This window comes from Lolium rigidum, chromosome 4, assembly GCF_022539505.1.
Source record: "Lolium rigidum isolate FL_2022 chromosome 4, APGP_CSIRO_Lrig_0.1, whole genome shotgun sequence".
NCBI lineage: Eukaryota > Viridiplantae > Streptophyta > Magnoliopsida > Poales > Poaceae > Lolium > Lolium rigidum.
Window position 1 is genome coordinate 246,558,397 of NC_061511.1, and position 16,276 is coordinate 246,574,672.

Below are 16,276 nucleotides of genomic sequence, written 5' to 3' on the forward strand. Positions count from 1 at the left end.
TTCTCTCGGCCCATAGCAATGCGGACCTCCGTCTGCAGCAACGCCGCCCGAGGCTGGGAGCTACACCATCGGTACGAGGGAGCAATGTGGCCCTCCGCTCGGAGCAATGCCATTAGCCCGTGGGAGAAACTGTGCCCGTGGGAGCAACACGACAAGCTCTTGGGAGCTACGATGGTCACGGTTGGTAGCAGCTTTGCTCTCTTCTCGCTGCTGCAACATGAGACGCCAGTAGCAATGGGTGTTGGATTGCAGCACCAGATGCGCCCACCTCGAAGCATCGTCCCTCGATGGAGGGAAGGATCTGCTTGGGCGGAGCACTCTGGTGATGGTCGCGTTGAAGCGGAAAGCAATGGGTCAAAGAAAGGACAGGGAGCGGATGGAGGCGAAGCACGACGCCGAGAAACGTGTGGATAGAAGTAAAGCACGGTAGCGGCAGACAGGAAAGTGGATAGAGGCAAAGCATGGCATCGACGGACGGGCTAGTGGATAGAGGCGAAGCATGGCGCTGGTGGAGTCCTCTTGATGCTACATTTATTGGTCGGTCAAAGAGATTTGTTTGGGAAGAAAAGCGTTTGGATGAAGAAAAGGAGATATGAACCTGGTGGGACCCACCTCCACCGAGTGCTCCTTCGTCGTTGTTGGCCAACGGATGGCGGCGTGGGGGCGCATGTTCGTCTGCATCGGGTTTGAAGGTGGTGGTCCTAGGGTTCTTCTTCTGCGAAGATGAAGACCTACTTGATGTCGATCCTTTTTCATCTAGCCGGAGTGTTGAGTTCCGGAATGCTCCGTCGGCGAATGGAACAACGCATCTTTTGCCTTGAGTTTGCAGGATCGGGTGGTATTCGCTTGCGCGCACCCATGCATTTATTCCGACCGTTAAGTTCTGGAGGGAGCCGCGCAAAGCTCTTTTCTGTGTTGACACCAAGTGACATTGGATCCATGGTGAAAGTCAGAAGAAGAGAATGTCATGAATGTTGAATGGGAGGACTAGCTAAGGAAGGTTTAAGTCTCTGCGTTGTTGATGGACTTGCTTGGTGTTCCGGGCTTCACAGTAGTGGTATGAAAGTGGGGGCGACAACACATGTGAAGTTCAGAGTTCTACCTTTCAGGGTGAAAACTCAAAGTCTGGTCTTAATTGGTTGTGTCTGACAATGACTTTGTTGGAAGCATTGTTTTGAGAGCGGGCATTAACTCCAGGGTGAAAACCTAAGATTGTGGGTCGGGTGAAGACGGTGCTGGAGCACTGTTCACTTCTTGGAGGTGTCGCTTTTGGAGAGTCTGTATTTCAGGTGTTGTCTTGGTGGTGGATGTATTGTTGTTGTTAGGCATGTGAAACTGTAGCGGGACTTTTGTTTTTTAGTTTTTTTTTCTCTTTATTAGATGCGTGCATCCGTACTGCTATTAGGGCGTTACGTTGTTGTAGAGGCTAAATGTAATTGGTATTTTTTGATATTAAAAAGAGACGGTGGATTTGAAGGTGGCGTCTTTTTCGAAACAAGATGCCAAGTAGTGCCAACCGCTGCCGGAAATCAGGCCGGATTGAATTGTTCTTGTTCCGCAGTGGAGCGGTTGTTGAGCTAGGCTTGGAGGTGGGCAGGCGGAATCATGGTTGTCGATGATGGGCCTGTGCCCGTGGGAGCAAAAGCCTGCCACCCGCCGAGCAAATGAGTTATGGCTCGTGCGCTAGATCATAGCCTTCCCTATCCCCAGCAATAGTACTACACGCTATGATGATATGAGTAGCACCGAGTGAGTCAGAGCCCTCCGGCTTACTATTTCCAGCAGCGCAATGATTCTGATCCCTTCCCCTCCCTGCGTACGTCCGAGCTGAAGATGTTGATGGAATCCAGAGCTCTTCCAGTCTTAGGGCTCCTTTGATTTAAAGGATAGAAAAAGCATAGGAATAGGAAAGGTATAGGATTAAAATGGCATGTCTACTTGAATCCCTATAGGAAGATGAAGTGTGTTTGATTGTAGCAAAGGAATTTTTTCATGAGGTATGAGCTAATGTTTTTTTCCTATAGAAATTACACTACAAGATTCCTATAGGAATTTTTCCTATATGATATGTTCCTATGAATCAAACAACATGTATAGAAATTTTCCCATAGGAACCAAATCCTACACAATTCCTATGCAAATCCTTTGAATCAAAGGAGCTCTTACTTGCACCCTGCAACGGGGGCACCGTACATCGCGCCATTGACAGACAGCAAGCATCATGCGCGCGGTGTTGGCTCTGTTGTTTCAGCCATCGGTTTTCCTCGGGCTGGAATCGTTTTCTTTCCATCAGACACAGACACCTCAGATGATTCTCACTCAGTACGTAAACATACACAGACAAACAATTATTAAGGACGATCGTGTGAGAAGAGACAGTTGGTCAAACACCTCAGATGATACTCCACTCACTCAGTAAACATACACAAACAAACAAACAATTATTACAACAAATGGCAGTTTATGCATTGTATGTCCTGCACAACATCAGCAAACAAACACACACAGGAAAAGGTTTACACGAAGCGGGTCAGCTTTTGGCTTTACATACATCAGCGAAGTGAAGTGAAGTGAGAGCTACTGCTAATTAACAACTCGCATGCACACACACAGAAGAAGCACGCGCACAAATAAACATACTGAAGGTCTATTGATGATGCAGTACGTGATCACTTATTAGCAGCCTCAGCCTCAGAGTTGCAGCCTCGATCGGTAGGAATAGTAAAATTTCCCGGGGAGGCTCATCTGATCTGCTCTTGTGAAGAATTCTCAAGCTAGGAGCCAGAAGTTCTTCTGCCAGCGGGTGCTGACGAGGTAGCCGCCGACGCCCTTGCTCTGCCGCCGCACCGCCAGCGTCAGGCACTCCGCCCTGTTGATGCACTCCTCCACCAGCACCTCGCCGCTGCTCCGCATGAAGCTGCATTTTTGTTTCCAATTCTCAGCATGGAACAAGCATGGCAGTTTAATTACACAGTCAAGAAAAGGTAACTTTCCCTCGGTAACTTTCCGTGGGGTTTTAAACTACCGCATGAGTACATAGTACAGCAGCTGCAGAGAGTCAGCAATGCTGCAGTGGCCAGTGTACAGTAGCCCCACGGTGCTCCCCATCATGGGTCCTCGCCACTTGATTCATCTAGTCTAGCCTAGAGTTTAAGCTGAAGGATAGTAAAACAGGCGTCTCCGGTTTATTGATGGGCACATGGCTCCCTTGATACTATGTACCAGTTTATTTTCCCACAGAAAGGCAGTGTCCCAGCTCTGAAATCTGAAGACCTTTCTGACTGAACTTTCTTCCCCAAAATACATCTTACTCTCAGCCCAAAAAGTTCGACCTAATTAAGCTGCCAAAATCCTAAAATTCCCTTCTGAAATTCATCACACATGCATGGGCAGATCTGAATTTTTTTACACTTGTCTGAAAAAAGCCCTCAACATTTTGGTTTCTAAAGGGCAATGGACTTTACAGCAGCCCGACGGGCTATGCCAGCAATGTCAGATTCTCTCCTTTCTAACCTTTCTAGCAGGACGATTCTGCGACGAGGGATACATGTGCAAACGTGGTAGCAGGCATATGCACCTTGTGTAAACTGTAAAGCGTAGCGTAGTACGAGCTGGGTGCATGCTTACCAGCAGAAAGGCGAGGGCTTGCGTTGGCTGAGCACGAGCACCGACGCCTCCAGCTTCTTCACCTGGCTCAGCACGGTGGCCAGCATGGGCCCCTGGATCACGAGCGCTTCCACCTCCACCTAACATAATTCATCCAAAACCAACGCTGTAATAAGTAACACTGTAACTGTAGTATGGGACACTGTCGCTGTGGGGGGATGATGACGATCCGAGCCCCCTCCCGTTTCACGGGCTAAACGACGAGGAATAGTGCATTTGCATACACTGCTAACATTCAGTCGTCGCCAGTGAAGTACACTCATCAGATGCTAGTTTCTTATTCAAATCAAAAATCATCACAACAGGTCTTTTTTTCTCTCTCTCCATCTTATCCTAGCTCAAACTAGGCACGGAAATTCGTGTAAATTGTCACTATTACGAAGGCTACAAAATTTGAGAGATTTGCGGCGGCATATAGCTAGGTGACCTCGCTTTTATGCAGAGGGGTCTTTCTAGCTTTTAGCCCTGACTGCCATGATTCATCGATGGAAAGTTAGCTATGATTCCATCGCTTTTACTTTTCATGAACGTTCTCACTCTGATCCATCTCTGCCTAGCGTAACTCTTGCCGCCAGGTGGGCCAAGGGCACCAAAAACACTTGATTCCAGAGAAGCCACAGGATCAACCAGGCTAGCAGCCTGGTTGATTATCGGGCTAGCAGCATAGCACAGCTCCAATTAGGGAGAAATGTTATTGCGGTCTGCTCTTACGCTTGAAAAGGCCAAAAACCCAGTGTCGGTCGAACTATAGCATCTTTCCACTTCGTTCACTGTTTAGAGGACCCGTGACCCTAAAACGAATTTTACTGAGAACTACTCTGTTATACTACTGTGGTGTAATATCTCAACAGAGCTCGATCAATTACTGTACTGTGTGACACCGCTTACTTAGGGTCTTTCTTTAAGGAAAGTTACTTAAGGTCATAATGCAGACTCTAAAACACCTGAACAGTATGGCTACATGGGCCTAAAGTAAGATGGTACAGTTGTATGAGAAGTACAAATCGCCTCTGTGGCACTTAAGGTCCCAAAGGGGAGAGTGTCAAATCAAACTCTTAACAGCCAATCAGCCATAGACAATGTCAGGCATCTTACTATATTACTGCTCTACTAACATTGAAATCCTTGAAAAAACACACCGCAAATGAATCGAGAACAAGGTTGAAGACGCACCTCAGGCTTGCAGGCCTTGCAGAGGGAGCCGAGGGAGTTGGCGAGCGCGGAGGCCTCCTCGCCGGCGCCGCCGCGGGGCAGGACGTGGAGCAGCGTGAGGAAGTCGCCCCTGTTGGCGACGTGGGTGAGCGCCCACATCATGGCGTGCTTGGCCCCGGAGCTCTGGTCCACCACCACCATCACCCGCTTCCTCCCCGCCGCCGCGGCAGCCTCCTCCTCCCGGCCCCCGCATAACCCGCCGCCGACGCCGCGCCGGTGGCCACGCGCCCTCGGTTTCTTCCTGCCGGACCACCGCCTCGACCCGCGCCTGCCCCCGCCGCCGCACTCCCACTCCTCCGGCTGGCGGTGCTGCGGCGCCGGCGCGCTGCCGCCGTCGCTGGAGCTCAGCTGGCGCAGGAAGTACTCGCTGCTGCCGCCGCTGCTCCCCATCGATCTCTCCTCCCCGCGCAGCTGTCGGCTCGGTGCTGTGCGGTGGTGTGCTTTGGGAGTGCGGTGTGTGTGTAACGTTGGTTCTCTTGCTTTAAAGCGGAGACAGGGCACTGGCGGGAGTAATAAGGATAGGGTGGACTCTGAAGAGGACACGACTCACACGGGTGAATACGCACATGAACACAGCCAAAAGATCGGTAACTTTTCCAGGTTACAAACCCTAACCGTTTGGTAGAGCCACAAACTAAAAAAAAAACTCAACCGAAAATTATGGATTTATCTAGACACTACGGACCGTCAAGGTGCCGACGGCCAGTGGCCATCGGCACAGCTTGCCTTGCCTTCGGCACAGTCTCGTACCGACGGCAGCTGTCGGCACAATAACGCCTCAGTACAGGCAAAGTTGCCGTTAGCACAGGCTGGCCGTCGGAACAGCATCCTGTGCCGACGGCCGGCCGTTTGGTAATTCTGGCACGAATTTTTTCAAAAAAAAAAAATTCAAAATTTTCAATCTCTCACATGCACCATTTTAACTCTAACTATATTTAATATTATGTCAAATTTCACTTGTGGTCAAACTTCCCGGTCAGTCACCCATCCTAACACTACTCCACTCCTAGCATGCTTAACTTTTCGATTTCATTTAGACTAGATTTAATAAAAGAAATGATACCTTGTTGACAATAATACCATATCAATACTATTAACCCTTATTACTTGATGTTTCACATCATTATTTTTTGAATTCCAAACAATTACCTACATAAACTACAAGAATAAGTATATTAATCTTGAATTCAAATGGACAATAAAATGATTTAATTTTTTCTTTTTCTATTTAATATGGAATAATTAATATCTTTAAATCCGTAAATCAAAATTTGACAAATAATATGTCTAATCGATTAGAAAAATGAGAGGAATCCAAATATTACATATATATCATATTTTGAATCTAAAAATAATTTTTCCAAAAAATCATGAGCATTAGATCATGTACCAGTATTTCAACTCTGGCCGACCTCCTACCGATTCGGCAGAAATTTGTCTTTTCACGGGGGTGGACGGAAAAGTTTCAGATACACCAGTTGGGAAATTTTCCATCTTAGGTAGTCTAGTATTTTTAAAAAATATGTTGGTACCAATGTGAAACTTTAATTTGGTGGTTGCTTCACAAAACATCCCGTTTTCGGCACCTAAAAAATGGAAAATGTCTTTTTTGCGTGATGAAAATGAAAATTTCCTCCTGCAACATCGTAAGAAATCTCAAGATACACATGTGTGCATAATATAGGCACATTATCACAAACTATGCCGCGATTCTATCCATAACATTGGTCGTTTGACCTAAATATCATGAAACCTCGAACGTGATACCTCATTTTGTGAAGGAATTTTTGTGATGTTTGTAATTTTCCAACTTTAATATTTTTCCTTGTAACTATGACATATAATATGACAGCACGCGAAGGTTTCACATGGTTTGGATCATTTTTGAATTTTTATGCCCGTTTCAAACTATATTCAAAACGGCGGGCATGAAGATCCTTTGCCCGGGACTGAGGCTCGCTAAACTTGCACTGGATATCTGATGAAATAGCATGTTCTGAATTAAAAAATGATTTTTATGAAATTTTTGAGAAATATATCATGTACTTGTAGTTCAAATCTGGTCAGCATCCTGCCGACTCGGCAGGAATTTGTCTTTGTCATGAGGGGTGGACGGAAAGGTTTCAGATACACCGATTGAGAAATTTCCATCTTAGTTGGTCTAGTATTTTTGAAAAATGTGTTGGTACCAATGTGAATCTTTAATTTGTTGGTTGCTTCATAAAACATCCCGTTTTCGGCACCTCAAAAATGGAAAATGACTTTTTCATGAGATGAAAAGGAAAACTTCCTCCTGCACCATCGTAAGACATCCCAAGATGCACATATGTGTACAATATGCGCACATTACCACAAACTATGACGCAATTCTATCCATAACATTGATCATTTGACCTAAATGTCATGAAACCTCGAATGTGATAGCTCATTTTGTGAAGGAATTTTTGTCATATTTGTAATTTTCCAACTTTAATATTTTTTCTTGTAACTATGACATATAATATGACAGCACGCGAAGGTTTCACATGGTTTGGTCGTTTTTGTATTTTTTATGCCTATTTCGAACTATATTCAAAACGGCGGGAATGAAGATCCTTTGCCCGGCGCTGAGGCTCACTAAACTTGCACTGGATCTCTGATGAAATAGCATGTTGTGAACCTAAAAATCATTTTTATGAAAAATCTTGAGCAATATATCATGTACATGTAGTTCAAATCTGGTCAGCATCCCGCCGATTCGGCGGGAATTTGTCTTTTTCATGAGGGATTGACGGAAAGGTTCTAGATACACCAGTTGAGAAATGTTCCATCTTAGTTGGTCTAGTATTTTTGAAAAATGTGTTGGTACCAATGTGAAACTTTAATTTTGTGGTTGCTTCATAAAACATCCCGTTTTCGGCACCTCAAAAATGGAAAATGACTTTTTCGTGCGATGAAAAGAAAAACTTCCTCCTGCAACATCGTAAGACATCCAAAAATGCATATGTGTGTACAATATGGGCACATTATCACAAACTATACGACGATTCTAGCCATAATATTGGTTGTTCGGCGTGAAAGCCATAAAACATCGGACATGATAGCTCATTTTTGAGAAGGTTCTTTGAGATATTTTAAATATTACAAGTTTGATATTTTTTAAGATAGATATTATTTTTCTGAAAATTTTGATATATTATTTGTATTTTTCTGAATTATAATGATGTAGTTATGATTTTTTGAAGATTAATGTGGTAAAATGGAAAATAGTTGTGCCGATGGCAAAGCCGTCGGCACAGGCCTCGCTCTGTTACCTCGCTGTCACGGCGGAGAGGTTGTGCCGATGGTCGAAACTATGCCGACGGTTGCCGTCGGCACAGACCTTCCTGTGCCGACGGTTTTCCTGTGCCGACGGCTTGCCTGCTGGCCTGGCCGGAACGGGTCCTGTGCCGACGGCCCCGATATTTTGCCGTCGACACAGGATCTGGCCGTCCGCACCTTGACTGGTTCCCGTAGTGGATTTGCATAAATCTATATGTGTTTTTTCAGCCGAAGGAAGTAATAGTAAATAAAAGACTTGTGTAGCTCATCAGCCGGCCCGAGGGGGCTCACCTCCGCGCCACTAGGCTCCCCACTCCCAGAGCCTATCCCCGCCGCCTCTACCACCGTGGAACGAGACCCTCGCTGCCGAAGGTGGAGAGGGGTGCTCTTGACGTCCAGATCGACAACGTTCTCGTCGGCGTGGCGGGGCAAGCGAGTGCGGCGCCACTAGGGCATGCATGGCGTGGTGCGGAAAAAGTGTGTCCCACGGTTGTTTGGCTGCGCTGCAGAGAGGATGCGCGCATGGCGCGACTGGTTCGGCATTGCTGGTCCTGCGGGCGATGGATTGGGATAGATGGAGGTGGGTTGTTGCTAAGTGCAATGACATGGGTGGTGGCGCTGCAACAAGGACTTGGTGTGGGTGGGCCGTGAGGCCGCAAAAGGATGCAACGGAGCAGGAAGTTCTCCGCGGTGGCTGAGTTCTGCATATTGGTTGGTCCAATGAATAGGATGGAGGTTTTCAGGAGCATATCCGGGTGAAAACTAGTCTTCGGCTAGTGGCGAGAGATGACGACGGTGGTGCTTTGGGCACCGTCTCTTTCCTAAAGGCATTATCGAGATGCAGCTTCCTCACTTCTTTCCGCTTTCTCCAGGGGAAACCCTAGATTTGTCAATGAGATGATGGTGGCATTCCTCCATCGTTCGCTCTAGGCATCATCCTTGGAGATGTAAATCGACAAGAGGGGCCGGTAGATGGATTCATTGATAGAGTGTACGGTTTTGCGCGTGAATTGGTCATTCTTCGATGAAGCCGAAGTTGATGGCTTGTGGATTAGTGATGACAATGACATTGTCGGGCAACCTCGACGACGGACCTCGTTTTTGTTGTATTTGTGTGTGTGAATCGTGTTGGTAGCCAGATTGGTCAGGAGTGCCTTCGCGGCGGTCATTTTCATAACGGTCGGCGGGAGTGTTTGCCACGGTTTTTACCTGGTTTTCAGCTAACAAATTGGACAATCTCCTTCTTCATTAATAAGGTGGGACAAATCATTTCGCCTCCGTTTAGAAACAAAACGGAGTGAATTTCTACCAGCTTTGTACTTCTGTTGGTACACTATCGCTGCCATTGCTGTACTGCTCAAATCATGGCATACAGATATTGAGGCTTGCTGTTGCTGATTGATTCGGTTGTTAGCAACACTCGTTCGGCGACGGTTATGGTTGGTGGTTCAGACGCTAATACTGGTTCGCGCTGTATTCTTTCTTCTTTTTTTGTTGGTAGGCTCGTACGGCACGAGATGCTACCAATTGTATGCCCGTACAAGCACTTCCTGGAATCTGGAGCGACTCGCTCTACTCTACGGTTTCGCACGTGAGGGCCGACGTCCCTTTGTTGTTTTCGGGTAGTACACAGGAAAAGGCGTGGCTGCTTTTTATTCGGAGTGATTGATGGCGCCAAATCAGCGAATTCGCCATCATCAACAGTTTAAAACTCCGTGGTTGGAGATTGTACCATTGCATGTCCGGGCAGAGAAGGTACATTTGCTTTTGCGAGGAGGGGGAAGCACGCACGGGGTCTCCATTTTTTTTCTTTCTGAGGAAAGAGAAGCACGGATTTCTTCAGCCCATCTTAGCAACCACCTGCCATAAACGCAACAAATTTCCACATTAAGCTGGCATTCCTGCGATGAAATGGATATGCACGTTGGGAGAGGGCGGCCATATGGCAAACCTTGGTTTGGATGGTAGCGAGCGGTGGCTGGCCCGCCGGAATGGCCGCCGAAGATTCTCGCCTCGTCTCATCTCGGAGTGCGGCACGGCACGTCCCTGCATGGTGGCAGCGCAAAAGTGGAGAGAGACGGAGGAGGAGGAACTTGCCGTTTCCTGAAAACATCGGCGCAGCAACGTGACGCGACGTGTGATGCCAAAGGCCCTGCAGGCTGCAGCATGCACGGGGCCGGGACGGACCGACAGATCCGTGCAAAGCATCAGCACGGGCCACGGGCAGGGGCAATGCGATGCATCGACACGGCGCTGTTGGCGGCTTGGCGCACGTACGGTACGCACGCGCCGCGTGCCACACACAGTTCGCAGCTTTCACCGCACGTACGGATGGTACACCAAAAGGAGTTGAAAAAACTGAGCTTTTTTTTAGGAAAGAAAAACTGATCTGTTTAACAAGACAAGAATCTGTAATCTGCATCAATTCAGCGGTAGGTTTGCATTAACACAAAGGATCTCTCAAATAGAAAAATTGACATTGATGTCCCTAACTTTTGCACAAAACACCCTATAAGGGGGTCAGAAAACACGACTCAGTCCAAGATTTCCTCCCAAGAAGAGCAGCCCCCAAGCATGATCGCCTGTACCGCTGCCGGGGGGATGGCCATTTGGGGCAGTACGAGCTCTTGATGCTGCGCCGAGGCTAGAGAAGGTCCTCCGGAGGAAGAAGACAAGCTCTTGGCCGAATATAGCGCAGAGAATGCGAACTCCACAAACTCCCTACACCATCTTCTCGATCCAATAGTATAGGAGCTTGAGCTTTCCAATTCATCTCCCTCGCCACCAAGGCCATCCAAGGGGAAGGATCGAGCTCGGAAACCGCGGATTAGGAGAAGCCAACGCTTATTGATTGAGCATGTGCTGGAACTCTTCTAATCTTCCTCCCTCCACGAAAGCACGCTGAAGAAGCTCGACGAAGGCCACTTGGTGCCACGCCAGAGCACCAATGAGAAAAAGCTTGATACCACAACCTTATTGGCGAAGATCCCTAAAGCCCACTCCTCCAAAAACAATTATAACGCTCGCCACAAGCGTACTTAAATGAAGAAGAAAACCCACAAGCCACACCAGATCTAGCCGGGAAGACCCGGTGCTAGACGCCATACAGGACTAGAAACAAACACACCGAGCCCTAGACCTACTATCGAAGAGAGAGAGAGAGAGAGAGAGAGAGAGAGAGAGAGAGAGAGAGAGAGAGAGAGAGAATGAGAGGGAGTGTCGGTGTGTAACTTATGTTTGTGAATCACTACGCTTTATTATTTTATAGTTGGGCACTTCGTTGCCTTTTATCTAAAAAACAGTTTTGCTAAGTCTCAATCAGCCGATTCGTGCTAATAGTTAGTTTTTCGATAATGAGTACTAATAGTTAGTGGCAATATGGTGTGTTTGATTCATAGTAATGGTAAGTCAATTACGTGAGAATTAGTCACACGAGAGAAGGTATCACCAGCTTGACTACTTTGTTCGTGCTACCTTCATTTTAGATCAGCAACTAGCAGGACCCGTCCAATGGAGTCGCCACCCTGTGTGGCGCACCGAAAGACGCCGATCACATTTTCTTCGGTTGCTCTTTGGCTAAGTTTGCCTATAGTGTTTTTCGCCAGTTGTTGGGTTGCAATTGGCGGCCGACGAATTTTGCCTAGTTTCAACACATCCTATCTAGTTTGACGGACTATCCGCGAAGAGTACTCTGGCTACTCTTTCTTGCACGATAGTGGGCGTTGTGGCATATTCATAATAAGTTAGCCAAAGAAAAGAAAGTCATCTCTCACCCTATTGATGTTATTATCAAAACTATGATTTTCTTGCAGCTGTGGAGTATCAACTCCAAGATAAAAGATCAGGAGAGGTTTTGCCGGATGCTCAATGAACTGCGCGAGATCTAATCCTCCATGAGATCATCATCTTGAAGCCCCTGGAGTTTCCTGTTGGCTCTTCGACGACAGACGACGTGTTCCTTTTCTCTGGAGCTTTTTTTTTCTTTTGGATTACTGCTAGTTCTGTCTGTCGTGGTTTTATCTTTGGCTAAGCGGTATGCCTCAGCTTTTGTAATACCGTAACTATGTCGGATTCCTCCAGGCTTTATTAATTTAAAGTCAAACATTCCAATGCCTTTTATCTAAGAAAAAGACCAGCAGGGCCGAGCATACTGTCACGATTGAAATGCTGGTTTATTGCATGTTCCGTTTCTTGTACTGTACGATTTAGTACTGTAGACGAACATGTTCTTATACGGCCACGTGAGCCGCGAGAAAGCATGTCGAAAAGAAGTGTTTCTTTTTACGAAAAGAGCGAATAAAATCATCACACCGAGGCAGCGAAAGGCCGAACCGAGCAAGGCTTCAAGAGGCCTGTGAAGGTTCAGTCAGCTCAGCCACGCCCAATGACTTAACATCATGTCAGAGCCCCCACAGCCTCGTCTGAAGCTCGAATTAATAAACACCTGCAAGATTCTCCTTTCGCTGTGACAACTCGACAGCAATAGTTTACTAATAAATCTATTTACCAAAAGTAGTTAGTACTAATCGGGATCTAATCCATCTGTAAGAATAAAACAGTAGTGTTTGGTCCTCCTGGTCGCGGCCGTACCTCTGTGTGCATTCTGCAGTCGTGCTGAGCTGTAGGCTGTACCCTGAACTCTAAAACCAAGATCGTCGTACCTTGTGGTGATAATGATTTCAGGTCAGGTTTTATGCAGGGCAAAGGACCATGCAGCGATGCAGTACTGCTAATTGTACCTCGATAGTGAAGATGTCACAATGTCTTTGTTTGTATACTACTCCACAAAAGATGTGGCAAGTTCGTCTCAATTTAGTATCTGAATATATCCTAATCTAAAAAAAATTCTTACATCCTCTTATGGATGGAGAAAGTGAATTTTTTAAAATCAATGTATCAGTTCGACCATGTCTACCGTATTACCATCATGTTTTCAGAAAAACCCAAGCCGAGAATTTACCATGGCTTTGAATCGCACGAAATCACAAGGGACAGTATAAAGTAAACGCTTGGGTGATGATTACTACTCCCTCCGTCGCAATGTATGCAGCCCCTTCATTATCCTTGTTTTTAACTATGACCACAAATTTAACAAATAATATTGTTACGTCTTAAAAAAATTACAGCACTAATTTTTTATTTTAATAGGAATTCGATGGTATAAGTTTGTTGACACATAATTTATGTTCGATTCGTTAAAATGATGGTCACTTCAACATCCAATGATGATGCTGCTGTTGACAAGATTGTTCGCAAGGAGGTGGAGTGTGTGGCGGGCACGAGTGATGGATGGCAGGAGGTTATGCCACGGCGCGGCCCGCATCGCGGCTCTACCATCCCCACCTGTTGCTCGCCGTCCTATCCCTGCTTGACTCAAGGGTAGATGTTGCAGGTGCCTAGCTCCTGGTCACCGCGTTGCGGTTTGCTGTGACCCCTTCAGGTGCTCTCGCTGCCTTGAGAATGGTCATCAGGCATGTGACTGCCGTAACGCTTGGCGTCCTCTCAGCTTGTGTGGTGACCCTGCATACCACTGCATGTTGTAGTATGCCAGTCGTTGATATAACATTCGCGAAGTACCATTCCGCAAATATCACATCCCTCAGAGTAGTACAACAGAACATAGCAAGGTCCATAACTCATTCACATATTATTACAATACACATACACAAGTCGTCTCGGAGCTCCTCTTGGGTTCTGAGAGGATAACTCCTGGGTTCGAGGCGAACCCAACTTAACTTACATTACCATTGTCTCATTAAACTAAACATTTATTTAAACGAGCAGCTAAATAGTAAGAGTTCGCGCTGCTCGGCTACTACTCCTCCTCCAGATATCCTTAGGCTTGTTCTCCTCCGGAAGCCTCTCCGGATCCATAGACTATGATGTAGTCTACGCCTTCCACTCCTCCCGAGAGGTCCGGTTCCTCGTAGCCGATGATCTCGGCTCCATCATGGTTGTCGTCGTCCTCCTCCGGATGGTTCGGACAATCTAAGCATGGGGTTTAAGAGTGGTATGAGTACGAGCGTACTCAACAAGTTCATTATAGATAAGAGGTGTTTAATGCACTAGCTACGATATTAGACCGGAAAGTCTAATACCAATGCAAGTTTTGATAAACATTTCTTCAAGAGATTGCTTTTATTTCAAAGAGCTATGTCCGTCGGCCTTCACCGGTTTACTAGAACTTCATGGAGCTCCTTTCCGGCCGCGTTCGCAGTTCCTCAATCCCGGAACGGGGAGTGACGAGTCACGGTTCTTTACACTCTGCAGAGGTGTGTTGCTTTACCCATAAGAGATCTTAACCTTGGTGCCAACCGGGCAGCTTTCCCGTCCACACTTCCTTTGGTGTGAGGCCCGGTATAAGGTCTAGCCAATCATGTTCCTCCGCTACCTCGAACACCCACCCTTTGTTGCATACCCCGACCTTGGGTCCTCGTCGGTCCTCTTATACCACTTAAGGATGGACCCCGACCACGACAACAGTTTGGGATTGAACCAAACTCCTTCGCCGGTAGGCTGCAACCCATCATAGACCGCAATACCGTGGGGACTTTAGGCTTCCCCAGCCCACCGCTTGCACTTCGAGCGACAAGTGTCTACGGACTATGCCGTGGGGACTTAAGGCTTCCCCAGCCCACCGCTTGCCCCGACGGATACAAGTGTCTACGGTAAAGCGCATCCGTTGATGAACGAGAGGTGGAAACACTTTTGACTACTCCGTCCCACTCCGGATCTTATGGTTAACACGGATATTACGGCACAAGAATCACTGGCGACATTTGTTGTTTAATCCTAGATGGATATAAGCCCGTGCAATGGAACCTCCACCATATCAACACAATCCATGGTTCCATTGCCCACCACTTAGTCATATTCATAGTTATGAAAGTAATGGTTTTGATTTTTGTGCAATAGTGATAACCATAATACTTTGCAAGTAATTTGATAGAAATACTCAAATGACATGAGCAAGTGATGAACTTGCTCGAACACCGCAAAGTTCTGCGGTTGGAAGGTAGGGACCGACCCTTGTCCTCTTGTTCTGAAAAATAGCATCATTGTCCGATAAGGGCAATGGTTAAAGAAGCAATAATGCATGATTCCAGTTTTAGGGTTTGTTCCCCCCTTTCCGATGTCGTTGTTATTTTATGAGAGGTTAGATACTAAGAACATCTTAGGGATACTTGATTTAGGGTAAATCCAACCTTGAAATGTTGTCAAGGTGTTTTGAAGTCCAAAGGCATTTAATGGACTTATTTTTATTATTGTAAATTATATGTGTGATTTAAATGATTATCTAAATCCTCAAATTAAGACTCATTCTTAATTGTCTTCAAAAATTCTCTTTGATATTTTATTTAGATAGAGAATTTTATGCTGATCTATTTTCATATTTTTAATTATTTTTTTAGAGCTTTGAATCATTTTCTATTTATTTTCAAAGTTTCTTGTTTATTTAAAATGTGAAATGACACATTTACCCTTGGGCCCACCTGTCAGGGTGGCCCAGTGGGTTAACCCTAACCCGAGCCACACTTGGGCTCGGTCGGCCCACTCGCCCCTTTCTGCCCCGCGTAGAACCCTAATCCCCCTCGTCCTCTCGCGATGTTGCGGTCGCCTCGCCGCCGCCGCCCCTAATCCGACCGCCACCGGCCCTTCCCGTCGGCGAGGTCGGTGTCAATCGAGCCTCCGCACGACGGCGCATCTCTGGGTCCGCGTCGATTTGGCGTTCGCCGCCATTCCTGCTCGCCCCCAACCCTCGCTGCGCCATGGCCGCACGGATCCGCGAAGATCCGCAGTTCGCCGGCGTCCCAGGCGCTGCGGTGCGGCCGTGTGCCACGCCGTGGTTGCTGGTAGCTGCGGCGCTGCTGTGGCTTGGCTTGGCCTGGCGCCGCCGTGCTCCGGCGCGTGCCGCCGTGGCCGCCATGGCTACACTGTCCTTCTCGACTCCAAGTAAGTGCGCCTCCCCTTCTGCTCCTCTTCTGTGCCTGTCCTTCTTCCTCTGCTAGCTCTACTCGTCTGTGTCTGTGCTTGCCCGCACCCGAGCTGTTGTGCTCTTCTCGTAGCGCCATGGTGCCTGCTCTTGTTGTGCCAAGCT

General features: G+C 47.1%; 1 protein-coding gene across 1 annotated transcript; it reads right to left on the reverse strand.

Annotated features, from left to right (window-relative positions):
- Positions 1-2,379: 2,379 nt before the first annotated feature.
- LOC124650136 lies at positions 2,380-5,318 on the reverse strand. The gene is made up of 3 exons (XM_047189693.1): positions 4,840-5,318; positions 3,628-3,746; positions 2,380-2,917 (listed from the first exon to the last, which is right to left on the reverse strand). The coding sequence occupies exons 1-3, from the start codon at positions 5,266-5,268 to the stop codon at positions 2,770-2,772; spliced, it is 696 nt and encodes a 231-aa protein (XP_047045649.1). The 5' UTR covers positions 5,269-5,318; the 3' UTR covers positions 2,380-2,769.
- Positions 5,319-16,276: the final 10,958 nt, after the last annotated feature.